At 43.4% G+C, this 27,718-nt stretch overlaps 2 protein-coding genes and 1 pseudogene across 5 annotated transcripts in view; 2 read left to right on the top strand and 1 right to left on the bottom strand.

The window, feature by feature from the left end:
- Positions 1–283: 283 nt before the first annotated feature.
- LOC106581011 (methylosome subunit pICln) lies at positions 284–7,926 on the top strand. Its single transcript, XM_014162666.3, has 8 exons — positions 284–972; positions 1,380–1,516; positions 1,602–1,724; positions 2,000–2,110; positions 2,270–2,275; positions 2,374–2,547; positions 7,216–7,318; positions 7,440–7,926. The coding sequence occupies exons 1-7, from the start codon at positions 854–856 to the stop codon at positions 7,281–7,283; spliced, it is 738 nt and encodes a 245-aa protein (XP_014018141.3). The 5' UTR covers positions 284–853; the 3' UTR covers positions 7,284–7,318; positions 7,440–7,926.
- A 1,717-nt stretch (positions 7,927–9,643) lies between these two features.
- LOC145862377 (aquaporin-12-like) lies at positions 9,644–11,728 on the bottom strand (annotated as a pseudogene).
- A 1,031-nt stretch (positions 11,729–12,759) lies between these two features.
- The window catches only part of pak3 (Serine/threonine-protein kinase PAK 3), a 45,875-nt gene continuing 30,916 nt past the window's right edge, over positions 12,760–27,718 (top strand). For 3 of the 4 annotated variants that reach the window (XM_014162608.3, XM_014162610.3, XM_014162609.3), the window contains exon 1: positions 12,760–12,934. The gene's annotated coding sequence lies outside the window, so the exon portion shown is untranslated. The remainder of the gene's footprint in view (positions 12,935–27,718) is intronic. The other variant, NM_001173632.1, reaches the window with a different exon arrangement.

Here is a 27,718-nt window from a genome sequence, read left to right as displayed (position 1 = left end):
TACGGCGGGTCTTATCTTAAGGAATAAATACAAGTCTTGCTCTGGTACTTGTCTGTTGGTACATACGATCGTATAGCAGCTTGTTTGCATTGTTATAGCCAAACGTCAAAGCGAGGAACATATGTTGTTGCATTTTTACTTTTCGCGCGCCTAGTAGGAAGAGGGAAATCATCACTTCCTCGTATATAACCCCCGACCTGTAGTTGGCGGTAATGTTTTCTTGCGGTTGATGTTCCTTCTCCCTCTCCTTTCTCTAATATCTGTCTCTACTCTTTGTAGTCACTAGTTACCACACCCACAAAGTCAAACCTCGCATTGTTTTACAAATTTGATTTGAAACCGTACCCTGAGCTATAATAAAGGATCCAAACCTTAAATTAAGACCAAAAAGCACCTTTTCGATGTTGATGAATTTAAGAGCCATTTTTTTTACTTTGTGGCTGTGGTAACTAGTGGAAACCTATGTTCTTGGCGGGGATACTGGGTAACTAGTTACCGCTGAGGTATAATAAGAACTGCAACGTTAGCTACTAGCTAGCAGTGAAAGCAGCGTGGGGAGCTGGGTCGACTAAATACCACCAAGCGAGCTAGTGGCACTAATGTTTCTGGGGAATGTATACTGAATGCATATTCTAACTAACGTTAACTCTTCAGGCTATCGATAGCTAGTTGACTAGCTATATCGTCTTCCCTGCACAAACGTCTAGATATCAGTTTATGTCCAGCAGCGTTAAATAGGCATCTTTGGGAAACGAAATAGCCAACCAGGTCACAGAAGCGCAGTGTTGTTGACAGTTCCGGACCGACCCAAACGAGCGTTTTCTCTGGCCGTCATCTCCATCAGTTTCTGAGGATGGTTTTGCTAAGGAGTGTCCCTCCACCCAGCGAGGGAGTCCGGCATGAACAAGCCGAGACCATGGCGGTGTTGGACGGGAAGGGTCTCGGCGCAGGAACGCTCTACGTTGCTGAAACGTATGCGACGATATTGTGGATAACTAGCTAAGTTAGATAGCATTGTTAGCATGCTAGCTAATTTATTTAAAGTCCTAAAATCAGGAAGTTTCAAGACTTACATTTGTCTTATGTGTTTTTCCTTTGAAAGTATTAACTTGAGCACCATGAACTTGCATTTTGTCTCACGTTAGTTGGCTATCTAGTCAGTGACTTGGAGTGGCTCTCCATTGTATTTAATTGATTCCTCACATTTCCTTGACTCACACCCTCCCTCCTTGTCTCCTTTTCAAAGCACATTGGCGGGGAAGATATGAGTTTCCTCTGTTTTGAGGAGGCTATGAGGGGAGACGTGACGAATCAAGGAAATACAATGAGTTTTCACCTCGTGACTAGTAGTCAAAATGTTGCTTTCCTGTGTTTTCCAGGCGATTGTCGTGGTTTGACGGATCAGGGATGGGCTTCTCTCTAGAGTACCCCACTATCAGCCTGCACGCCATCTCACGAGACTTCAGCACCTACCCACAGGAACATCTATACGTCATGGTCAACACCAAACTCAACGGTGAGACACACCTATCCATCATGGTAAATATCAAACTCGGTGTAACGCAAACTTGTGAACGAGTAAGAAGTTCTGTGTTCCCCAGATGAGAACGAAGCAGAGATGCAGGAGAATGCCCATGATCAGGAGGATGAGGATAACAGCAGTGAGGAAGATGAGTCTGAGGGGATCACAGAGATCCGCTTCGTCCCTAGAGACAAGGCAGCATGTAAGTCAGAGGGGAGAGGGATGGCTAGTAGGGCAGGGCTAAATTAAAGTAAATACATCTTTATTAAGCAGGTCACTTATAATAACATCTTCCATATATAATACAACAAGTGCTGTACAGTAGTCAATAACAAGTTCAAACATCTCACTAGACACATGCATTAGGGCTGTCTAAAGCTTTTGGCTCTCGCATTCTTTGACATTCAGCTCTAGTTTGTAATCACTATGCTAGCTAGCACTAGGACCCAGATTTCCCTAACGTGTGTGTGTGTCCAGTGGAGTCTATGTTTTCAGCGATGTGTGAGTGTCAGGCCCTGCACCCAGACCCGGATGATGAAGACTCCGACGGGGACTTTGACGGAGATGAGTACGATGTGGAAGAAGCAGGTGTGTAACACACACACACTCATTTATACAAGCACACACACAGTTCTACAAACAGTACACACGCTTTTACAGACAGTTTACAATCTCACATAGATGGAGTAATAAAGAAGATAATACTAACATTGTATCTCCACCTTCTTTCTCCCTTCAACGGAAAAGAGGCAGGTAAGAAGCCTAACAACTATGCACTCACCCTATCAGCTGCTACTACTACACACGCAGGTACGCACTCACAGGTGGTATTCTCTCTCTTTATCCTGCAGAGCATGGTCAGGGTGATATCCCGTCGTTCTGTACATATGAGGAGGGTGTGTCGGGTCTGACGGCTGAAGGCCAGGCTACTCTACAGAGACTGGAGGGCATGTTAGCTCAGTCTGTTGCTAACACCTTTCACATGGCTGGGGTCCGCACTGATGAGGCCAATGGAGAGTTTGACGGTGGGTCACACACGTATCGTACAAGGATAGGTCACACAAATACTCAAACACAGGATACGAGGGTAGGTCACACACTGAAACAGTATATATATATTTTTTTTTAATCCCTAGGCAACATTTCAGCATGAGTATATAAATAATACACAGCGGAGGTTCTTGGCTCCGCTTGTTAGTGGTGTATTGTAACAATCACCAGATGGCGCCAGAGGATAGTAACAATGATCCCACTCGACATAGTTGCTACATAACAGCAAATGCCTTACAAACAGAACGTAACATAATACAATATAAGATGCATACAAAAACATAAGTTCAAAGGACTGGTGTAAGATTGGTTAAAAAAAAACATTATGAGACTAGCTCCTTGGGCGCATGTCTGTCATGAGCAGGAACTTAGCCATGGAGTCCTCTAGAAGTTACAATAAGAGCATTGAAGTCAGCCTGATTCTGGTAATTGGTCCTTCTCCTCTTGAGCACCGGATGGTTCTCCAACTTCTCTGCCTGCCACTGACTTATCTCCCATCACTACAAAAGAATAAAAATACCTCTGAGAAGGAGTAATTTTTCAACCTAAAGATGCCATTCTAACATGAACCTAAACAATAGATTAAAATGTATTCTACAACACACCTGAAATATAGCACAACATAATCAGGCACCCCAGTCTTCTCCTTTAACTTGGTGGGGCTCCTTGGGCATGAAGTTAAACAAAAAAACTGCCTAAATATATGATGGTTGAGGTGCACTCACTTTGAATTGGCTTCTCCATGCTGTTCCTCAGTCTTTTCACCAGGGGCATCTCTTCTCCCTCTTCCGGCACTTTTTCTCACTCTCCTTCCATTTCTTTATTACTTTCTCGTATCATATTTTCCCTCTGCTAGAATCTCTTTCGTACCATCTCTTCCCTATTTATGCAAATCTCTAACTTCTTTCACTTCTATCTTTTCTGTCTTTTGTGCCATCTCTCTTTCCCTCTCATAGCATCTTTTCTCCCTCAATCTCTTTCCTATTGGGTGGTATATTTTTGATCTCCTTAATAACTCCTTCACCTTGTCTCTTTCTCCATGTTGATGACATGGTACCTGTTCCCACTTCCCTGCAACACATCAAATTCCAAACCTGTGCATTTATTCCAACATGCAACACAAAATTATACAAATAATAATCTGTTTCATAAAATGTAATTTGTTACCGGTAGTTAAACTGATGGAAGTATGATTGCTTTAAAAGTTAAAAAGGTATGATTTTGAACCATTTCTACTGTCAGGTTGTGTTGCAACCTGACAGTAGTGACTCATGAGCCACTGGTGTTTTTGTAATGCACACACACATTTTGTAATGCGCAGACATCATACCTTTTTAACTTTTAAAGCAATCATACTTCCATCAGTTTAACTACTGGTAACAAATTAAATATTATGAAACAGATTATTATTTGTATAATTTTGTGTTGTATGTTGGAATAAATGCACAGGTTTATCTGTAGCTCTGTATGTCAGAGATTAGCAAAAAGCCCTATATACTCACCGGTCGCTGCGATCTTCCACCAATAATGTTCTGGAGATATAATGTACTGGAGAGATAATGTACTGTCAGTATAGTGTATAGTGTAAATATCTGCAGTTGAAGTCGGAAGTTTACATGCACCTTAACCAACTACATTTAAACTCAGTTTTTCCACAATTCCTGACATTTAATCTTAGTAAAATTCCCTGTTTTATGTCAGTTAGGATCACCACTTTATTTTAAGAATGTGAAATGTCAGAATAATAGTAGTGATTTATTTCAGCTTTTATTTCTTTCATCACATTCCCAGTGGGTTAGATGTTTACATACATTCAATTAGTATTTGGTAGCATTGCATTTAAATTGTTTAACTTGGGTCAAACGTTTCAGGTAGATTCCCACAATAAGTTGGGTGAATTTTGGCCCATTCCTCCTGACAGAGCTGGTGTAACGGAGTCAGGTTTGTAGGCCTCCTTGCTCGCACATGCTTTAACAGTTCTGTCCACAAATTCTCTATAGGATTGAGGTCAGGGCTTTGTGATGGCCACTCCAATACCTTGACTTTGTTGTCCTTAAGCCATTTTGCCACAACTTTGGAAGTATGCTTGGGGACATTGTCCATTTGGAAGACCCATTTGCGACCAAGCTTTAACTTCCTGACTGATGTCTTGATGTTGCTTCAATATATCCACAATTTTCATTCCTCATGATGCCATCTATTTTGTGAAGTGCACCAGTCCCTCCTGCAGCAAAACACCCCCACAACATGATGCTGCCACCCCCGTGCTTCACGGTTTGGATGGTGTTCTTCGACTTGCAAGCCTCCCCTTTTTTCCTCCAAACATAACGATGGTCATTATGGCCAAGCAGTTCTATTTTTGTTTCATCAGACTAGAGGACATTTCTCCAAAAAGTATGATCTTTGTCCCCATGTGCAGTTGCAAACTGTAGTCTGGCTTTTTTATGGCGGTTTTGGAGCAGTGGCTTCTTCCTTGCTGAGCGCCCTTTCAGGTTATGTCGATATAGGACTTGTTTTACTGTAGATATAGATACTTTTGTACCTGTTTCCTCCAGCATCTTCAAGGTCCTTTACTGTTGTTGTGGGATTAATTTGCACTTTTCTCACCAAAGTACGTTCATCTCTAGGAGACAGAACGCGTCTCCTTCCTTAGCGGTATGATGACTGCGCGGTCCCATGGTGTTTATACTTGCGTACTATTGTTTGTACAGATGAACGTGGTACCTTAAGGGTGTTTGGAAATTGCTCCCAAGGATGAACCAGACTTGTGGAGGTCTACAATTCTTTTCAGAGGTCTTGGTCTTGGCTGATTTTCTTTTGATTTCCCCATGATGTCAAGCAAAGAGGCACAGAGTTTGAAGGTAGGCCTTGAAATACATCCACTGGTACACCTCCAATTGACTCAAATTATGTCAATTAGCCTATCAGAAGCTTCTAAAGCCATGACATCATTTTCTGGAATTTTCCAAGCTGTTTAAAGGCACAGTCAACTCTGTGTATGTTAACTTCTGACCCACTGGAATTGTGATACAGTGAAATAATCTGTCTGTAAACAATTGTTGGAATAATTGCTTGTGTCATGTACACAGTATATTTCCTAACTGACTTGCCCAAACTATAGTTTGTTAACAAGACATTTGTGGAGGGGTTGAAAAACGAGTGTTAATGACTCCAACCTAAGTGTATGTAAACGTACGACTTTAACTGTATCTATATCTTAGCGTAGTAAGTTAATATAACTCCGTATACCGTGCATTCGGAAAGTATTCAGACCCCTTGACTTTTTACACATTTTCTTACGTTAGAGCCATATTCTAAAATGTATTAAATAAAAATCACACACTTCCCCATAATGGCAAAGCAAAAACAGGTTTTTAGAAATGTTTGCTAATTTATAAAAAATAAAGATTACTTATGTAAATAAGGTTTTAGACGCTTTGCTATTAGACTCAATTGAGCTCAGGTGCATCCTGTTTCCATTGGTCATCCTTGATGTTCTACAACTTAATTGTAGTCTACCTGTGGTAAATTCAATTGATTGGACATGATTTGGAAAGTCACACACCTGTCAATATAAGGTCCCCCAGTTGACCGTGCATGTCAGAGCAAAAACCAAGTTATGAGGTCGAAGGAATTGTCTGTAGAGCTGGCCGCCTGGCCAAACTGAGCAATCAGGGGAGAAGGGCCTTTGGTCAGGGAGGTGACCAAGATCCCGATGGTCACTCTTGATAGAGCTCCAGAGATCCTCTGTGGAGATAGGACAACCATCTGCAGCACTCCACCAATCAGGCCTTTATGGTAGAGTGGCCAGGTGGAAGCCATTCCTCGGTAAAAGGCACATGACAACACACACCTAAAGGACTCTCAGACCATGAGAAACAAGATTCTCTGGTCTGATGAAACCAAGATTGAACTCTTTGGCCTTATTGCCAAGCGTCACGTCTGGAGGAAAGCTGGCACCATACCTACGGTGAAGCTTGTTCATGTTTTTCAGGGACTGGGAGACTAGTCATGATCGAGGGAAAGATTACGGAGCGAAGTACAGAGAGATCCTTGATGAAAACCTGCTTTAGAGTGCTCCGGACCTCCAACTGGGGCGAAGGTTCACCTTCCAGTAGGACAACGACCCTAAGCACACAGCCAAGACAATGTGGCTTCAAGTCCCAGCCAGAGCCCGGGCTTGAACCTGATCGAACATCTCTGGAGAGAACTGAAAATGGCTGTGCAGCAACGCTCCCCATCCAACCTGACAGAGTTTGAGAGGATCTGCAGAGAAGAATGGGAGAAACTCCCCAAGTACACGTATGCCAAGCTTGTAGGGTCATACCCAAGAAGAATCAAGGCTGTAATCGCTGCCAAAGGTGCTTCAACAAAGCACCAAGTGAAGGGTCTGAAGTACTTATGTAAACGGGACATTTACATAAGGTTGATGGGGGGGGGGGGGGGGGGGTGTTCAGAGCCCCTTGCTCTTCCTTGAAAAATAACTGATTGACCAGCATGTATGAAGTACTAAGTATAGCCCAAACCTATTATAGACACATGAGCATGAAGAAAGCAGTATGTGTATAATGATAATCAGTATATTGGCTGATGAGTCTGCTTTGTCTATTCTAGTCGTTCTATTTCTTTGTCTGTCTTTGCAGATGGGATGGAGGTGGATGCAGGGTCGACGATGGCCGGACAGTTTGAAGATGCAGACGTAGACCACTAGTAATAACATATCATAATACTACGTTGTAATTATCAGTACGTTTGATGTTTTGTGTTTATCACCTTGTAATCCACATCCTGCTGCCAACCTTATGGACCTGCTTACCATACTGTAGTTAAGTCTCTCACTCTCTCTCTCCCCCTCTCCTTCTCCCAGATGGAACTCAACTCTACTGCCAGTCAAAGCACTTGTGGGATTGGAGGAGAATACAATCTCTCCACTTCCTGATTTTCTGTTCATCTCAACATACACAGTTTTGTACCTGAAGTACAACTGAAGACCAGTTGTACTGAGATTTCCCCAACAGGGAACAGTGTTGGCTTTGTATGAAATCTCTTCATTAAACACACGTGTTTTTGAATAAAGAACAAGGTGTTTCTTCTGTGCACATTCCAGAGGAGTAATGTAGGAGCTCCACTGGTGCATCTGGAAATGTTATTTAGTTTAAATATTTTTCATGTCTTTGTTTGTTTATTAAAAAGAGGAGTGTGCTGAAATGGCTTTGGGCCGAATTCGAAGCGGTACATGTGCACCAGAGGCAGCAACCTAGACCAGTGGTTCCAAATTGTGGGGAGAGGGGGGGCGCAGTCCGACTTCAAACGTATTCTTGACATTTGTAATAAAATTGGGTAGTGCATCATCAGTTCCTCTTGTCATGCTAGTCATTACATACCTTAGAGAGCTATTTATAACTTGTCAGAAATGTCCAGATCAACTAGCCCACATTAGCTAACTCTTAAAAAAAAAAAAATTGCCTGTAAATATTGTGGTAATTTTTGTGAAAAAGTTTGGGAGTCCCCGCACTAGACGGGGACTAGCCACAGAAACCAAGGTTTCTTATTTGCTTTGCTTCGCTTTTAGGCAGCATGAGCAGAGCGAGAGCCACTTTAAACTATTGTTCTTGGGTGAGGTGTTGTGTCAATCTTGAAAATTGAACCAGAGCATAAGTTTAACACTGCAACGCAAGCCTCTCACAGAGCACTTACAAATACATCACCACAAATATGTGGACACCCCTTCAAATTTGTGGATTTGGCTATTTGAGCCACACTCATTGCTGACAGGTGTATAAAATCGAGCACGCAGCCATGTGATCTCCATAGACAAACATTGGCAGTAGAATGGCCTTACTGAAGAGATCAGTGACTTTCAACGTGGCACAATCATAGGATGCTACCTTCCCAACAAGTCAGTTCATAACATTTCTGCCCTGCTAGAGCTGCCACAGTCAACTGTAAGTGTTGTTATTGTGAAGTGGAAACATCTAGGAGCAACAAAGTGGTCGGCCACACAAGCTCACAGAACGGGACCGCCGAGTGCTGAAGCGCGTTGGCGTGTAAAAATCGTATCTCTTAGGTTGCAACACTCACTACCGAGTTCCAAACTGCCTCTGGAAGCAATGTCAGTGCAATAACTGTTCGTGGGAACTTCATGAAATGGGTTTCAATAGCCGAGCAGCCGCATGCAAGGCTAAGATCACCATGTGCAATGCCAAGCGTCGGCTGGAGTGGTGCAAAGCTACCCGCCATTGGACACTGGAGCAGTGGAAACGCATTCTCTGGAGTGATGAATCACGCTTCACCATCTGGCAGTACGACGGACAAATCTGGGGTTGGCGGATGCCAGGAGAACGCTACCTGCCCGAATGCATAGTGTCAACTGTAAAGTTTGGTGGAGGACGAATAATTGTCTGGGGCTGTTTTTCATGGTTCGGGCTAGGCCCCTTAGTTCCAGTGAAGGGAAATCTTACATTACATTCTAGATGATTCTGTGCTTCCAACTTTGTGGCAATAGTTTGGGGAAGGCCCTTTCCTGTTTCAGCATGACAATGCCCCCGTGCACAAAGCGAGATCCATACAGAAATGGTTTGTCGAGATCAGTGTGGAAGAACTTGACTGGCCTGCACAGAGCCCTGACCTCAACCCCATCGAACACCTTTGGGATGAATTGGAACGCCGACAGCGAGCCAAGCCTAATCGTCCAACATTAGTGTCTGACCTCATATGCTGTTGTGGCTGAATGGAAGCAAGTCCCCGCAGCAATGTTCCAAAATCTAGTGGAAAGCCTTTCCAGAAGAGTGGAGGCTGTTTATAGCAGCAAAGGGGGGACCAACTCCATATTAATGCCCGTGATTTTGGAATGAGATGTTCGACAAGCATGTTTCATTTAAATAAATAGCAGCTACTCTCGCTCTGCAAAGGTTATGCATCCAGTGTAGCAAGCCAGCTACCAACCGAAGCTACTCACACCATCTTAATGATTGGAAAAGCAATTCAACTCCAATCATTTCAGCTGTTAATTTCAACAATGTAATGCATCAAAACTATTGTCAGAGGACCTTTTTTTTTATCATTGACCACGGTCTGACACAGTTTGCATACATTTACATTACATTTTAGTAATTTAGCAGATGCTCTTAGCCAGACCGACTTCTAGTTAGTGCATTCATTTTAAGATAGCTAGGTGGGACAACCACATCACAGTCATAGCATGGGGGGGATTATTTAAGGGGTGTCAGGACAGAGGAGAGCTTGGACTAAGCTGAGCGGGAGCTTCCCTCTCGTAGGTGTGGGAGGTCCAAGAGACCAGAGGTGGCAGAACAGAGTGCTCGGGTTGGGGTGTAGGATTTGAGCATAGCCTGAAGGTAGGGAGGGGCAGTTCCTTTTGCTAAACTGTAAGCAAGTACCATGGTCTCGTAGTGGATGCGAGCTTCGACTGGAAACCAGTGGAGTGTGTGGACTGCGAAGGAGCGACTTGGGACGGTTGGCCATAGGCATCATATCTATTGTAGAACTGTACATAAATACTTTCTCAAAGCGTTATAAAGATGCTATTAACACTAACTACAGAAATCGACTTTTTACATCAATGCTACACAAATACAGAGAATGCTGCTGAGGGGAGGATGGCTCATAAAAATGTCTGGAATAGAGTGAATGAAATGGTATCAAACACGTTCCAGCTCAATTTTTAAATGCCACCAGCCACCACTGCACAAATCATATTAGGTTAAAAAACATCTCAATATACAGTCTTTTTTGTTTGAATGTGCTTAGTTTTAAAGAGGTCACTATGCATCAGGGTCTTCGGTCCATAGGGATGGATGGTGAGTCCAGGGCAATAGATAACAAACAAAAGAAAACAAACCGAAAAGTGGAGGAACTACCTGAACTCGTCCAATAAGAAATTGTTTTGTTGTTAAATGTTTTTTGTTGCCAAATGGTTTCGCTACAGTGTGCACTAATGAATCTGATCCAGGGTCACTTCCTCTTGTTAGCCAGAAGGAGGTGGTAGGGAGAAGCTCTACCAGACATCATCTGATCAAACAACAGGACATAACACATCATACCTACAGGAGAGAGAGAGAAAGAGGATGGGAAGAGGAGAGCTAGATGAGGCAGAACACAAGTGTAGGGAAGAGGCATAAAAAGAGAAAAGGGAAGAGGAGAAAGAATTGGAGGGACAAGGACAGAGAATAGGCAAAAAAGAGGAGGGAAGAGGAGAGTGGGAGTAATGTCAGATAAATAGTTTTAAAAAAAAAGGGGACCCCATAGTTCACCTCTGTGTGTGTGTGTGTGTGTGTGTGTGTGTGTGTGTGTGTGTGTGTGTGTGTGTGTGTGTGTGTGTGTGTGTGTGAAGGAGGTCTGCATGGCAAAGGCTCCACGGCTGCAGCAGTGACCAGAGGGCCGGGGAGCACCAGGCTGGTGTGTGTGTCTGTGTGGATGGGGCTGATGCATTGTAAGCCCTGGAGTGTGTGTCTCAGGTGCAGGTCAGAGAGACTGAGGGCCCACAGCCCCTGTAGCATGGTACGAGCCACGCTAGCTGCCATGAACTGGAGCACCATCTTCGCCACTCCTAAATAGAATAAAGGAGAATAGAATATGTATCCATTATCCATAGAATGCATATTCATTATAGAAAGACAGCAATATAATAGAATAGAATGTCATTATAGATAGACTAGAATACATTATACATATACCAAAGAAAGAAATACTATCCATCATACAGAATAAACTAAAATAGCTATCCCTTTCATAGAATCCACAATATAATAGAAAATGTATCCATTATATAGAGAGAACAATAGAATAGAATAGAACCAGGCAGTGAGGTGTCCCTGGTAGGTGTGTTCCAGCGTGCTACAGGGGTTCCCAGGGCTCCATGGAAGGTGAGGCCATGGACCACAGATGCCAGGTAGGTGTTCTTGCCAGATAGGTGAGGCTGAGACAGAACTGAGGCTGCAGCCGGCCCACCTCTCCCAGCAGACGCAGCTCTAGGTTGCAGATACACGGCTGCAGTGTAGAGACCAGCTCCATGGCGTAAATTGCAGACAGACATAGCCCTCTGGGAGCTAGTAGCTTGATTAAGATTCTCCTGCTCAGTTCACACAGCAGCACGACGACCGCTAGCAGACAAAGACACCACAACGTCTGCCTCTCTCCTCAGTCTCGGTTTCTCCCCCTCTCTCGTTTCCTCTCTTCTTCTCTCTCTGTATGTGTCTTCTTGCTAGCTCCTCTAGGTCTGTTATCTTATGGCTGCAGCAGGCTACCATGTGTGCGTGTGCATGTGTGTGTGTGTATATGTTTGTGCGTGCGTGCGTGTGTGTGGGATCAGAGATAGTAGATGATGATGAGCTTGAGCTCACATGGTGCAGAAGTGGTTGCCTCCTCTCTCCTTTCCTCTCCTCTCCTCTCCTCTCCTCTCCTCTCCTCTCCTCTCCTCTCCTCTCCTCTCCTCTCCTCTCCTCTCCTCTCCTCTCCTCTCCTCTCCTCTCCTCTATGTCTCTCCATACACTGCGCTGCTACCCCCATGCCTATTGCTGCTATAACGTGGCCAGGTTGTGAGGTGTGATCCCCCCACCCACCACCAGAGAGCACAATATCTACACGGATTCAATGATGTCATACCATATACTGTATGGTTTTGTATGTGTGAATCCCAAATGTCACGTTATTCCCTAGGTCCCTATATAGTGCACTTATTTTGTCCAGAGCCCTATGGGCCTTGATCAAAACTAGCACACTACAAAGAGAATAGAGTGTCATTTGAGACAAGCCTATGTCTATGCCCATCACCCTCACCCAATTACACACACTTTTCTCCTCCTTTCCTTATATCCTCTCCTTCAGCGGATTCAGTGATTAATCTGATTATTATAAATGATGATGATGACACATTTCAATAAGGCTAATGTAAAATCCAGCCCAGTGATTGACCTCTGCACCTGTCAAGTCTGTATCCTACAGATGAATAAAGTGGGCACAAGGAGAGGACACAAGGATAGGACGCGATATAAATACATGATTGAGATGCAGCCCCGAAATGTAATCGGGGAAACTCATGGCGAAACCCACCTCACCTCCCAGTGAAACAGACGGCCAAACAGACCAATAAGCATACGACTGAGCTTCAGCCTGACCACTGGCATACTAGAAACGAGTGTAGTGGGCGGGCGTTGCTATGTAGCAGGGTGGTGTGTGTCTAACAAAAGCCAGGGATTGGCAGAGCCTGGGCAGAGCGATAGAAGAAGGGTTTGTCAAATTGGGCAGAATAGAAAAAACTGAAGCTACTTGGGCGAATGCATGTGTGTGAGTGCTGGCAAAGAGAACGGATCGCCATCAGGAATTTTTCAAAAGACACGGCGATAGGTGAGTTTCTCCTATTCCTTTATGCACAGACAGAACCGCGCATGACATTCTTTTCAGTTTACCTTCATTTACTGGTACGTTACAGGACTGTTACCGCCAAACAGACAGGAGGAGCTGCTCACGGCGCTACAGTGTAACGGCAAGGGACCATACATACATACAGTAGTGGTTGGACTTGGGGCCGCAACGCAGATTTATCGGTTCACTGATTTTGTCCCTGGGAGAAGGGAACATGGTCTTATGACGGTGCTTTATGCAGTCCGCGGTGTGTTGTGGTGGAGCTCCAGACATTATTAGAGAGAGATAGATGGAGCGTGAGTGTGTGCGTGCGTGCGTGTGCGTGTGTGCGTGTGTGTGTGGACCAGTTGTCTGTCGCTTCAGGGTCAACCGTTATGAATGAAAAATGTGTGAATATACAGTTATCATTCGAATGAAATCGACTCGGTGTGTTTGTCGCCTGAATGAATGAAAATTGGCACAAAATGTCATAGATAAAATGCAATGATCTCATGTACAGTCTAGGCTAGATATTACAAAGTAAACACCATTTAATACAGACATTTTCATGTATTTAATGTCTTTAGGAGAAAGATGTGAAACGAATCATTATGCGACATAGAGGGGGGTCCTTGTGATCCTTGGTTGTCCCTACCCCATTGAAGTTGACATTTAAAATAGTTAGGGTTGGGCAAGGGGTATGGTAAAGGTAGGGGTTAAGATTAGGGGCATCCCAAGCTGGGGGGAGATATATAATATTCTTTATTTAACTAGGCAAGTCAGTTAATAACAAATTATTTACAAATTATTTACAATAACTGCCTTGTTCAGGGGCAGAACGACAGATCTTTACATTGTCAGCTCGGGGATTTGATCTAGCAACCATTTGGTTACTGGCCCAACACTAACCACTAGGCTACCTGCCGCCCCAGAATATATACATACATACATACAGTGAGGGAAAAAAGTATTTGATCCCCTGCTGATTTTGTACGTTTGCCCACTGACAAAGAAATGATCAGTCTATAATTTCAATGGTAGGTTTATTTTAACAGTGAGAGACAGGATAACAACAAAAAAATCCAGAAAAACGCATGTCAAAAATGTTATAATTTGATTTGCATTTTAATGAGGGAAATAAGTATTTGACCCCTCTGCAAAACATGACTTAGTACTTGGTGGCAAAACCCTTGTTGACAATCACAGAGGTCAGACGTTTCTTGTAGTTGGCCACCAGGTTTGCACACATCTCAGGATAGATTTTGTCCCACTCCTCTTTGCAGATCTTCTCCAAGTCATTAAGGTTTCGAGGCTGACGTTTGGCAACTCGAACCTTCAGCTCCCTCCACAGATTTTCTATGGGATTAAGGTCTGGAGACTGACTAGGCAACTCCAGGACCTTAATGTGCTTCTTCTTGAGCCACTCCTTTGTTGCCTTGGCCGTGTGTTTTGGGTCATTGTCATGCTGGAATACCCATCCACGACCCATTTTCAATGCCCTGGCTGAGGGAAGGAGGTTATCACCCAAGATTTGACGGTACATGGCCCCGTCTGTCGTCCCTTTGATGCAGTGAAGTTGTCCTGTCTCCTTAGCAGAAAAACACCCCCAAAGCATAATGTTTCCACCTCCATGTTTGACGGTGGGGATGGTGTTCTTGGGGTCATAGGCAGCATTCCTCCTCCTCCAAACACGGCGAGTTGAGTTGATGCCAAAGAGCTCCATTTTGGTCTCATCTGACCACAACACTTTCACCCAGTTGTCCTCTGAATCATTCAGATGTTCATTGTCAAACTTCAGATGGGCATGTATATGTGCTTTCTTGAGCAGGGGGACCTTGCGGGTGCTGCAGGATTTCAGTCCTTCACGGCGTAGTGTGTTACCAATTGTTTTCTTGGTGACTATGGTCCCAGCTGCCTTGAGATCATTGACAAGATCCTCCTGTGTAGTTCTGGGCTGATTCCTCACTGTTCTCATGATCATTGCAACTCCACGAGGTGAGATCTTGCAAGGAGCCCCAGGCCGAGGGAGATTGACAGTTATTTTTTGTTTCTTCCACTTGCGAATAAATGCACCAACTGTTGTCACCTTCTCACCAAGCTGCTTGGCAATGGTCGTGTAGCCCATTCCAGCCTTGTGTAGGTCTACAATCTTGTCCCTGACATCCTTGGAGAGCTCTTTGGTCTTGGCCATGGTGGAGAGTTTGGAATCTGATTGATTGATTGCTTCTGTGGACAGGTGTCTTTTATACAGGTAACAAACGGAGATTAGGAGCACTCCCTTTAAGAGTGTGCTCCTAATCTCAGCTCGTTACCTGTATAAAAGACACCTGGGAGCCAGAAATCTTTCTGATTGAGAGGGGGTCAAATACTTATTTCCCTCATTAAAATGCAAATCAATTTATACAATTTTTGACATGCGTTTTTCTGGATATTTTTGTTGTTATTCTGTCTCTCGCTGTTCAAATAAACCTACCATTAAAATTATAGACTGATCATTTCTTTGTCAGTGGGCAAATGTACAAAATCAGCAGGGGATCAAATACTTTTTTCCCTCACTGTACATACACACACTAGAGAGGGTAGAAAAGGGAGAGACCGACAGACAGAAAGAGGAAAAAGACTGGAAGAAACAGAGAGAGGGGTAGGCTAGATAAGTGCGGCTGTAGCTGTCTGATTAGTGACACAGTGCTCCACAGCCTTCACTCAGTCTGACTTGGCGCTTTGAATAAATGACACATCAGGAATAACAGGCTAACCAAGAAGAGTAGGCTCATTTGGGTTGGGGAAACAACCCAGTTTGTGTCCCAAATAGCACCCTTTTCCCTATATAGTTAAAGAAAGGTTAAATAAAAAATATATATGTATATGGGGGGCTCTGGTCAAACGTAGTGCACTATATAGGGAATAGTGTTCTGTTTGGGATCTAGCCCCATCTTAGTGTCTTCTCATTAGCAGTCTATATCACCACTGGTCTTGTCTCAGTTCTGTTAATGAGCCTGAGCCAACACTGACCTTCGTGCCCCATAAAAGTTGAATGGGATCAATATGTAGAGGAATAAGTGAGAGGTGTCCAGCCAGCCAATCACGTCTGTCTACATGGGTGGAAAGGGGGATAGGCATATGTTATGTACAAGTGTAATAACTGTGTAATAATATTATGATTAGCCTATTCATTGTGATATGAAGAGACGTTGTAGGATGTGAGGGTGTGAAGAGTGTAAGAACAAGTGTGTGTGTGTGTGTGTGTGTATGTATGTATACCCTGTTGACTGTTTAGGGTTGGACACTTTAGCCAGTCCAAGGTTTAATTTGGTCTGCAAGGAGTGTGTGTGTTTACTCTCTCTATTTACACTCTCTGACACACACACACACACACACACACACACACACACACACACACACACACACACACACACACACACACACACACACACACACACACACACACACACACACACACACACACACAGAGGGAGGGAGTATTTCTGTAATTTCTCTACCCTGTGCTGTGTCCTTACCACCCTCTCTTCTCCTCCCTTTTCCCCTCTAGTATAATACTGTAGAGAACAGAATACTGGCATCAGAGCTAACCTGTCCACTGAAGCAACAATAATACTATCAACTATAAATATCTCTCTCTCTCTCTCTCTCTCCCTGAGTCCCTGTCTATCCCTCTTCCCCTCTCTGTTTCTCTCCAGTTGACCCTCTTGTCTCTTTTCCTATCTTCTTATCAAATTTTATCAGTCACATGCGCCGAATACAGCAGTTATCCTTTTTTCTCCCTTTACTCTTTCTACACCTTCTCTCCCCTCACACACACACACACACACACACACACACAGTGACAGGTAGTGCTGCATTGGTACTAATCACTGATTTAAATCACCTGCTGCTGACCTTATGAACCTGTAGTTAAGTCCTCTCGCTCTTTCTCTCTTTTTTCTTTCTTTCTCTCTCCCTATTTCTATCTCTCTCCCTCACACTAGTGTGTGAATGCGTGAACAGCTGCAGTAGGAATCTCACCGCCTCTCTTTATTCGTTTAGCTGTTTTCTCTACCTCAGATGACCTCCATGGATGACCATTATCCTCTCAAATACACACACACACACACACACACACACACACACACACACACACACACCCTGCTGGTTTGGCATCTGGTCGGCTGGCGGTGTAGTGGCATGTCTGTCTGGAGTCTGAGGAGTAGGATAGTTTGGGTGTTAAATAGATAGGTTGTATTCCCCTGCTTAGATGTTGCTGATGCATGCCAGATCTTACAAGTCCTGGATAAGTATTTTACATATCAGCTAACCACATCATATGTTATAGCAATCTGGTGCCCAGTATTACGATGGCGCCGGATGGGAGGGCTGCCGTCTTATCGGCTCTTAACCAACCATGCTATTTTGTTTGTTTATTCGCGTTGTTCGTAACTTGTTTTGTACATAATGTTGCTGCTACTGTTTTTTATGGCCGAAAAGAGCTTCTGGACATCAGAACTGCGATTGCTCACCTCAAACTGGACGAAGAGTTCTTCTTCAATGAGTCGGACGGGAGGGATATACTACTACAGACACCGACAAGGCCCAGATCCCCGTGATTCGCTGCAGAAGGAAACTGAGATTTTGTGGAAAAAGATCAGGGTGCCTTGTGAGGATCAGGCGACGAGTGGCTAATCTTCCCTTGCCTTCCGTCCTGCTACCTAATGTTCAATCGCTGGAAAATAAATGGGACGAGCTGAAAGCACATTCATCCTACCAACGGGACATTAAAAACTGTAATATCTTATGTTTCACCGAGTTGTGGCTGAACGACGACATTAAGAACATACAGCTGGTGGGTTATACACTCCATCGGCAGGACAGAACAGCAGCCTCTGGTAAGACATGGGGCAGGGGCCTCAGCAAAAAAAACGTCACTTTTTCAGGACCCTGTCTTTCAAAGATAATTCGTAAAAATCCAAATAACCTCTTATCTTTATTGTAAAGGGTTTAAACACTGTTTCCCATGCTTGTTCAATGAACCATAAACAATTAATGAACATGCACCTATGGAACGGTCGTTAAGACACTAACAGCTTACAAATGTTAGGCAATTAAGGTCACAGTTATGAAAACTTAGGACACTAAAGAGGCTTTTCTACTGACTCTGGAAAAACACCAAAAGGAAGATGCCCAGGGTCCCTGCTCATCTGCGTGAATGTGCCTTAGGCATGCTGCAAGGAGTCATGAGAACTGCAGATGTGGCCAGGGCAATGAATTGCAATGTCCATACTGTGAGAAGCCTAAGACAGGGCTACAGGGAGACAGGATGGACAACTGATCATCCTCGCAGTGGCAGACCACGTGTAACAACACCTACACAGGATCGGTACATCTGAACATCACACCTGCGGGACAGGTACAGGATGGCAACAACAACTGCCCGAGTTACACCAGGAACGCACAATCCCTCCAGCAGTGCTCAGACTGTCCGCAATAGGCTGAGAGAGGCTGGACTAGGGGCTTGTAGGCCTGTTGAAAGGCAGGTCCTCACCAGACATCACCGGCAACAACGTCGCCTATGGGCACACACCCACCGTCGCTGGACCAGACAGGACTGGCAAAAAGGGCTCTTCTCTGACGAGTCGCGGTGTGTCACAGCATCATCGGACTGAGCTTGTTGTTATTGCAGGCAATCTCAACGCTCTGCGTTACAGGGAAGACATCCTCCTCCCTCATGTGGTACCCTTCCTGCAGGCTCATCCTGACATGACCCTCCAGCATGACAATGCCACTGCAGTCATACTGCTCATTCTGTGCGTGATTTCCTGCAAGACAGGAATGTCAGTGTTCTGCCATGGCCAGTGAAGAGCCCGGATCTCAATCCCATTGAGCACGTCTGGGACCTGTTGGATCGGAGGGCTAGGGCCATTCCCCCCAGAAATGACCGGGAACTTGCAGGTGCCTTGTTACTCCACTCTTCCACCATCTCACAGCAAGAACTGGCAAATCTGGTGCAGTCCATAAGGAGGAGATGCACTGCAGTACTTAATGGAGGTTGTGGCCACACCAGATACTGACTGTTAATTTTGATTTTGACCCCCCCCCCTTTGTTCAGGGACATATTATTCCATTTCTGTTAGTCACATGTCTGTTGAACTTGTTCAGTTTATGTCTGTTGTTGAATCTTGTTATGGTCATACAAATATTTACACATGTTAAGTTTGCTGAAAATAAACGCAGTTGACAGTGAGAGGATATTTATTTTTTTGCTGAGTTTATGTGAACAACAGCTGGTGCATGATATCTAAGGAAGTCTCAGTTTTGCTCACCTGAGGTAGAATATTTCATGATAAGCTGTAGACCACACTATCTACCTAGAGTTTTCAGCGATAACGAAGAAGTAACGTTAGGTGAGAAGCCTGACCATGGAGACGGGGGTGAGAAGGTAATGAAGCATACTTCATGAGCTGTAACCGACAAACTACTGGCATTTGGAAAGTTTGAGGTGAGGGAGAAAGTGTGGTGGAACAAGTATTAGCATTGTTAAGTGTCTTGCTAGCTGGATCGAATTCTCTGTTAGCTAGCCAGAGAAATGTTGAGCAACATTAGCCAACTTATCTGATCAAATAATTGAGTTTATGGTGTGAAAATTAGCTTGCTAATAAAGTCAGACAGTTTTTGTTGTGTTGAATTTGACAGCAACACTTGTGTGAATGAGGGGAGATTATTATACTTTTTTTTTTACTCAGTGAACGTTATTTTTGCACACGTAGCCTTGTGCGCTTGATCGATGTCTATAGTGGCCACTACAATAGAGCAAAAATAGAATGCCTGTTTGTTTCATTCTATTTCTACTTTAAGATGTTTTTTTCTCCCTAAGTGCAATATTTATGTGTGTGGTCACAAGCGTTCTATTATAAAGGCTGTCATGGCTAACTGCAATAATAACATTGGATTGCTTTCTTTACATTTTTTAGCTGTGAGTTAGGTTCACGTTAACCACTTTTTTATTTACACACAGAGACTGATCATGTTCTTTGTTGTTTAATTAGTTAAAACCTGCATTTCCCCTAGCAGGGATTTTTAGCATGTTTCAGTGCAACAAAAAAAAGTGTCACCTTTTTGGGCCCTCACCTGTTTGCATCCCTGAAACAGGAATGCACTCATCCAGAGGCGGCGCACCTAGGGGCCGGGGGCTTTAATGCAGGGAAACTTAAATCAGTTTTACCTCATTTCTATCAGGATGTTAAATGTGCAACCAGAGGGAAAAAATTAAAGACCACCTTTACTCCACACACAGAGACGTGTACAAAGCTCTCCCTCGCCCTCCATTTGGCAAACCGGACCATAATTCTATCCTCCTGATTCCTGCTTACAAGCAAAAATTATAGCAGGAAGCACCAGTGACTCAGTCTATAAAGTGGTCAGATGAAGCAGATGCTAAACTACAGGACTGCTTTGCTAGCACAGACTGGAATATGTTCTGAGATTCTTCCGATGGCATTGAAGACTACACCATCAGTCACTGGCTTTATCAATAAGTGCATTGACGACATCATCCCAACAGTGACTGTACGTACATACCCCAACCAGAAGCCATGGATTACAGGCAACATTTTACTGAGTTAAAGGGTAGAGCTGCCTCTTTCAAGGAGCGGGGCCCTAACACAGAAGCTTATAAGAAATCCCGCTATTCCCTCCGACGAACCATCAAATAAGCAAAGCGTCAGTACAGGACTAAGATCGAATCGTACTACACCGGCTCTGACGTGCGTCGATTGTGTGGCAGGGCTTGCAAACTATTACAGACTACAAAGGGAAGCACAGCCGAGAGCTGCCCAGTGACACGAGCCTACAAGACGAGCTAAATAACTTCTATGCTCGCCTCAAGGCAAGTAACACTGAAACATGCATGACAGCATCGGCTGTTCCAGACGACTGTGTGATCACGCTCTCCGCAGCCGATGTGAGTAAGACCTTCAAACAGGTCAACATTCACAAGGCTGCAGGGCCAGACTGATTACCAGGACGTGTACTCCGAGCGTGCACTGACCAACTGGCAAGTGTCTTTTTCAACCTCTCCCTGTCTGAGTCTGTAATACCAACATGTTTCAAGTAGAGGTCGACCGATTAGGATTTTTCAACGCCGATACCGATTATTGGAGGACCAAAAGGCCTATACCGATTAATCGGACGATTTTTGTATTATTTTGTTTTTTTTAATTATTCTTTTTTTTATTTTTTGTCATTTTTATTATTATTTTTTATTTTAATTTTATTTTTTACTTTTTTTATTTATTTATTTGTAATAATGACAATTACAACAATACTGAATGAACACTTATTTTAACTTAATATAATACATCAATAAAATCAATTTAGCCTCAAATAATAATGAAACATGTTCAATTTGGTTTAAATAATGCAAAAACAAAGTGTTGGAGAAGAAAGTAAAAGTGCCACATGTGCCATGTAAGAAAGCTAACGTTTAAGTGCCTTGCTCAGAACATGGGAACATATGAAAGCTGGTGGTTCCTTTTAACATGCGTCTTCAATATTCCCAGGTAAGAAGTTTTTTTTGTAGTTATTATAGGACTAGTTCTCTCTATACGATTTGTATTTCATATACCTTTGACTATTGGATGTTCTTATAGGCACTTTAGTATTGCCAGTATAGCTTCCGTCCCTCTCCTCGCCCCTATCTGGGCTCGAACCAGGAACACATCGACAACAGCCACCCTCGAAGCAGCGTTACCCATGCAGAGCAAGGGGAACAACTACTCCAAGTCTCAGAGCGAGTGACGTTTGAAACGCTATTAGTGTGCACCCGCTAACTAGCTAGCCATTTCACATCGGTTACACCAGCCTAATCTTGGGAGTTGACAGGCTTGAAGTCATAAACAGCGCAATGCATTGCGAAGAGCTGCTGGCAAAACGCACGAAAGTGCTGATTGAATGAATGCTTACGAACCTGCTGGTGCCTACCATCGCTCAGTCAGACTACTCTATCAAATCATAGACTTAATTATAATATAATAAACACACAGAAATACGAGCTTTAGGTCATTAATATGGTCGAATCAGGAAACTATCTTCTCGAAAACAAAACGTTTTTTTTTCTGTCAGTGAAATACGGAACCGGTCCGTATTTTATCTAACGGGTGGCATCCCTAAGTCTAAATATTCCTGTTACATTGCACAACCTTCAATGGTATGTCATAATTACGTAAAATTCTGGCAAATTAGTTCGCAACAAGCCAGGCAATGAACGCAAGAGCAGTGACACAATTTCATGTTAGCAGGCAATATTAACTAAATATGCAGGTTTAAAAATATATACTTGTGTATTGATTTTAAAGAAAGGCATTGATGTTCATGGTTAGGTACATTGGTGCAACGACAGTTCTTTTTTCGCAAATGCGCTTGTTAAATCATCACCCGTTTGTCGAAGTAGGCTGTGATTCGATGAGAAATTAACAGGCACCGCATCGATTATATGCAACACAGGACACGTTAGATAAACTAGTAATATCATCAACCATGTGTAGTTAACTAGTGATTATGTTAAGATTGCTAGTTTTTTTATAAGATAAGTTTAATGCTAGCTAGCAACTTAACCTTGGCTTCTTGCTGCCCTCGCGTAACAGGTAGTCAGCCTGCCATGCAGGCTGGAGTGCAATGTAAGGCAGGTGGTTAGAATGTTGGACTAGTAACCAGAAGGTTGCGTGTACATAATTTTTATTTATTTTTTTAAATAAAAAGAATCGGCAAATCGGTGGCCAAAAATACCGATTACCGATTGTTATGAAAACTTGAAATTTCGATTAATTGGTCGACCTCTACTTTCAAGCAGACCACCATAATCCCTGTGCCCTAGAACACTAAGGTAACCTGCCTAAATGACTACTGACCCGTAGCACTCACGTCTGTAGCCATGAAATGCTTTGAAAGGCTGGTCATGGCTCACATCAACACCATTATTCCAGAAAACCTAGACCCACTCCAATTTGAATACCGCACCAACAGATCCACAGATGATGCAATCTCTATTGCACTCCACACTGCCCTTTCACACCTGGACAAAAGGATCACCTATGTGAGAATGCTATTCATTGACTACAGCTCAGCGTTCAACACCATAGTGCCCTCAAAGCTCATCACTAAGTTAAGGACCTTGGGAGTGAACACCTCCCTCTGCAACTGGATCCTGGACTTCCTGACGGGCCGCCCCCAGGTGGTAATGGTAGTGTAATGAAACAGCAAGCAGGGAGCAGGTTTCGAACCCTCGACCTTCAAGCCCGAAGTCCGGCGCGCTATCGACTGTGCCGCAAAAGCATGCTCAAGCGGCAGAGTCGATTTCCGCGCTTATAAACCCAGGGTCGTTACACTACTCCCTCCTTTCAAAGAGCGCGTCCTCGCGCTAGCTTGCGACTCAACGTCTTACAGGAACGCGCTCACCGGCCAAGCACACGCACTGTCGTGGATGCAAGGTCCGATCACTTCCGACACCAATGTAATGAAACAGCAAGCAGGGAGCAGGTTTCGAACCCTCGACCTTCAAGCCCGAAGTCCGGCGCACTATCGACTGTGCCGCAAAAGCATGCTCAAGCGGCAGAGTCGATTTCCGCGCTTATAAACCCAGGGTCGTTACAGTAGGTAAGAACACATTCGCCACGCTGATCCTCAACAATGGGGCCCCTCAGGGATGCATGCTCAGCCCCCTCCTGTACTCCCTGTTCACTCATGACTGCACGGCCAGGCACAACTCCAACACCACCATCAAGTTTGCTGATGACACAACAGTGGTAGGCCTGATCACCGACAACGATGAAACAGCCTATAGGGAGAAGGTCAGAGACCTGACCGTGTGGTGCAAGCACAACAACCTCTCCCTCAACGTGATCAAGACAAAGGCGATGATTGTGGACTACAGGAAAAGGAGAACTGAACATGCCCCCATTCTCATCTATGAGGCTTTAGTGGAGCAGGTTGAGAGCTTTAAGTTCCTTTGCCTCCACATCACCAACAAACTAGCATGGTCCAAACACACCAAGACAGTCGTGAAGAGGGCACAACTAAACCTATTCCCCCCTCAGGAGACTGAAAAGATTTGACATGGGTCCTCAGATACTCAAAAGGTTTTACAGCTGCACCATCGAGAGCATCCTGACGGGTTGCATCACTGCCTGGTATGGCAACTGCTCGGCCTCCGACCGCAAGGCACTACAGAGGGTAGTGCGTACGGCCCAATACATTGTATTGTATTTATTATGGATCCCCATTAGCTGCTGCCAAAGCAGCAGCTACTCTTCCTGGGGTCCAGCAAAATTAAGGCAGTTTATACAATTCTATAATATTACAATACATTCACAGATTTCACAACACACTGTGTGCCCTCAGGCCCCTACTCCACCACTACCACATATCTACAGTACTAAATCCATGTGTATTTATAGTGCGTATTTTATTATATGTATGTATGCATGTGTCTGTGCCAAAGTTTGTGTTGCTTCACAGTCCCCGCTGTTCCATAAGGTTTTTCTTTATTTTTCTTTATTTTTATTCAAAAAATCTAATTTCACTGCTTGCGTCAGTTACTTGATGTGGAATAGAGTTCCATGTAGTCATGGCTCTATGTAGTCCTGTGTGCCTCCCATAGTCTGTTTTGGACTTGGACTGTGAAGAGACCTCTTGTGGCATGTCTTGTGGGGTATGCATGGGTGTCCGAGCTGTGTGCCAGTAGTTTAGACAGACAGCTCGGTGCATTCAACATGTCAATACCTCTCATAAATAAAAGTAGTGATGAAGTCAATCTCTCCTCCACATTCAGCTAGGAGAGATTGACATGCATATTATTAATATTAGCTCTTGGTATACATCCAAGGGCCAGCCGTGCTGCCCTGTTCTGAGCCAATTGCAATTTTCCTAAGTCCTTTTTTGTGTCACCTGACCACACAACTGAACAGTAGTCAAGGTGCAACAAAACTAGGGCCTGTAGGACCTGCCTTGTTGATAGTGTTGTTAAGAAGGCAGAGCATCGCTTTATTATAGACGGACTTCTCCCCATCTTAGCTACTACTGCATCAATATGTTTTGACCATGACAGTTTACAATCTAGTGTTACTCCAAGCAGTTTAGTCATCTTAACTTGCTCAATTTCCATATTATTTATTACAAGATTTAGTTGAAGTTTAGGGTTTAGTGAGTGTTTGGTTCCAAATACAATGATTTTTGTTTTAGAAATATTTAGGGCTAACTTATTCCTTGGCACGCACTCTGAAACTAACTGCAGCTCTTTGTTGAGTGTTGCAGTCATTTCAATCGCTGTTGTAGCTGACTTGTATAGTGTTAAGTCATCCGCATACATAGAAACTCTGGCTTTACTCAGTCAGTGGCAGTTAGTAAAAAGTGAAAAAAGCACGGGGCCTAAACAGCTACCCTGGGGAATTCCTGATTTTAACTGGATTATATTTGTTAGGCTTCCATTAAAGAACACTCTCTCTCTGTGTTCTGTTAGACAAGTAACTCTTTATCCACATTATAACGGGGGTGTAAAGCCATGACACATTAGTTTTTCCAGCAGCAGACTATGATCAATAATGTCAAAAGCTGCACTGACGTCTAACAAGACAGCCCCCACAGTCATTTTATCTTCAAATTCTCTCAGCCAATCATCAGTAATTTGTGTAAGTGCTGTGCTTGTTGAGTGTCCTTCGCAATAAGAATGCTGAAATTCTGTTGTCAATTTGTTTACTGTAAAATAGCATTGTATCTGGTCAAACACCATTTTTTTCCCAGAAGTTAACTACGGGTTGGTAACAGGCTGATTGGTCAGCTATTTGAGCCAGTAAAGGGGCCTTTACTATTCTTGGGTAGCGGCATGACTTTAGCTTCTCTCCAGGCCTGGGGGCACACACTCTCTAGTAGGCTTAAATTGAAAATGTGGAAAATAGGAGTGGCGATATCGTCTGCTATTATCCTCAGTAATTTTCCATCTAGATTGTCAGACCCCAGTGGCTTGTCATTGTTGATAGACAACAATAATCTTTTCACCTCTTCCACACTGACTTTACGGAATTCAAAAGTACAATTCTTGTCTTTCATAATTTGATATACTTGAATGTGTAGTGTCAGTGTTTGTTGCTGGCATGTCATCCCTAAGTTTGCTTATCTTGCCAATGAAAAAGTCATTAAAGTAGTTTGCAATATCAGTGGGCTTTGTGGTGATGAATGAGCCATCTGATTCAATGAATAAAGGCGCCGAGTTGGCTTTTTTACCCAAAATTTCATTTAAGGTGCCCCAAAGCTTTTTACTGTCATTTCTTTATATAATTTCTTTGTTTCATAGTTTAGTTTATTTTTATTTAGTTTAGTCACATGATTTCTTAATTTGCAGTACGTTTGCCAATCAGTTGGGCTGCCAGACTTAATTGCCATACCTTTTGCCTCATGCCTTTCAACCATACCATTTTTCAATTCCTCATCAATCCAAGGGGATTTAACAGTTTTTAGTAATTTTCTTAATGGGTGCGTGCTTATTAGTAACTTGAATAAGTAGTTTCATAAATGCGTCAAGTGCAGCGTCTGGTTGCTCCTCATTACACACCACAGACCAGCAAATATTCTTTACATCATCAACATATGAATCACTACAAAACTTATTGTATGACCTCTTATACACTATTTTAGGCCCAGCCTTTGAAACTTTGGTTTTCCTAGGTATGGCTATTATATTGTGATCACTACATCCTATGGATTTGGATGCTGCTTTAAAGCAAATTTCTGTAGCATTAGTAAAGATGTGATCAATACTTGATGATTTAATTCCTGTGCTGTTTGTAAGTAACCTGGTAGGTTGACTGACAATCTGATCCAGCTTCCAGGCATTGGTAACAGTTTGAAGTTTTTTCCTGAGTGGGCAGCTTGATGATAGCCAGTCAATATTTAAATCACCCAGAAAATATACTTCTCTGTTGATATCACATACATTATCAAGCATTTCACACATATTATCCAAATACTGACTGTTAGCACTTGGTGGCCTATAGCAGCTTCCCACAAGAATGGGCTTTAGGTGAGGCAGATGAACCTGTAGCCGAATTACTTCAACAGTATTTAACATTAGATCGTCTCTAAGCTTTACAGGAATGTGGTTCTGAATATAGATCGCAACACCACCTCCTTTGGCATTTCTGTATTTTCGATAGATGTTATAACCATGTATTGCTACCACTGTATCATCAAAGGTATTATCTAAGTGAGTTTCGGAGATAGTCAGAATAGGAATGTCATCTGTTACAAGCAAGTTATTGACTTCATGGACCTTGTTTCTTAGGCTACATGTTAATATGGGCAATTTTTTAGCACTTTTCTGGGTTACTTGATTGTTTTTGATGCTTTACTGGGAAGCTTATCAGAGGTAGACTTACTCATGTTATTTTCATTGGAGCTGATAGTGCAGGGTGAGCTGCATAAAGTGGTCTTCCTACTATTGCACACCGCCTTAGTGCTAACAGTGTAACTCTGGTTTATAGGCTCATGATTACTGCTTACAATAGCTGTAGGATAAACCGATGTATTCGGTGCAATTAGGGGTACATAAATTAAATTACTTACATTGTGTTCCCCAATGCCCCTAAGATCATGTACATTTGATGCAGCATTATGACAACTCATTGTCACAATGGTAGGGATTAACTGAGCTGGTCTTGGATCATTTACCAGTCATTGTTTCAACGCAGCCTTGAAATGCGTGGACAGAGTCCAGGAGCCAAGATGATTTGGATGGACTCCGTCATTCCT

The sequence above is a fragment of the Salmo salar genome, chromosome 20, assembly GCF_965601325.2.
Source record: "Salmo salar chromosome 20, fSalSal1, whole genome shotgun sequence".
In the NCBI taxonomy this organism is placed as follows: Eukaryota; Metazoa; Chordata; class Actinopteri; order Salmoniformes; family Salmonidae; genus Salmo; species Salmo salar.
The sequence above is the reverse complement of the archived record's forward strand: the minus strand, read 5'-3'. Positions and strand labels throughout refer to the sequence as shown.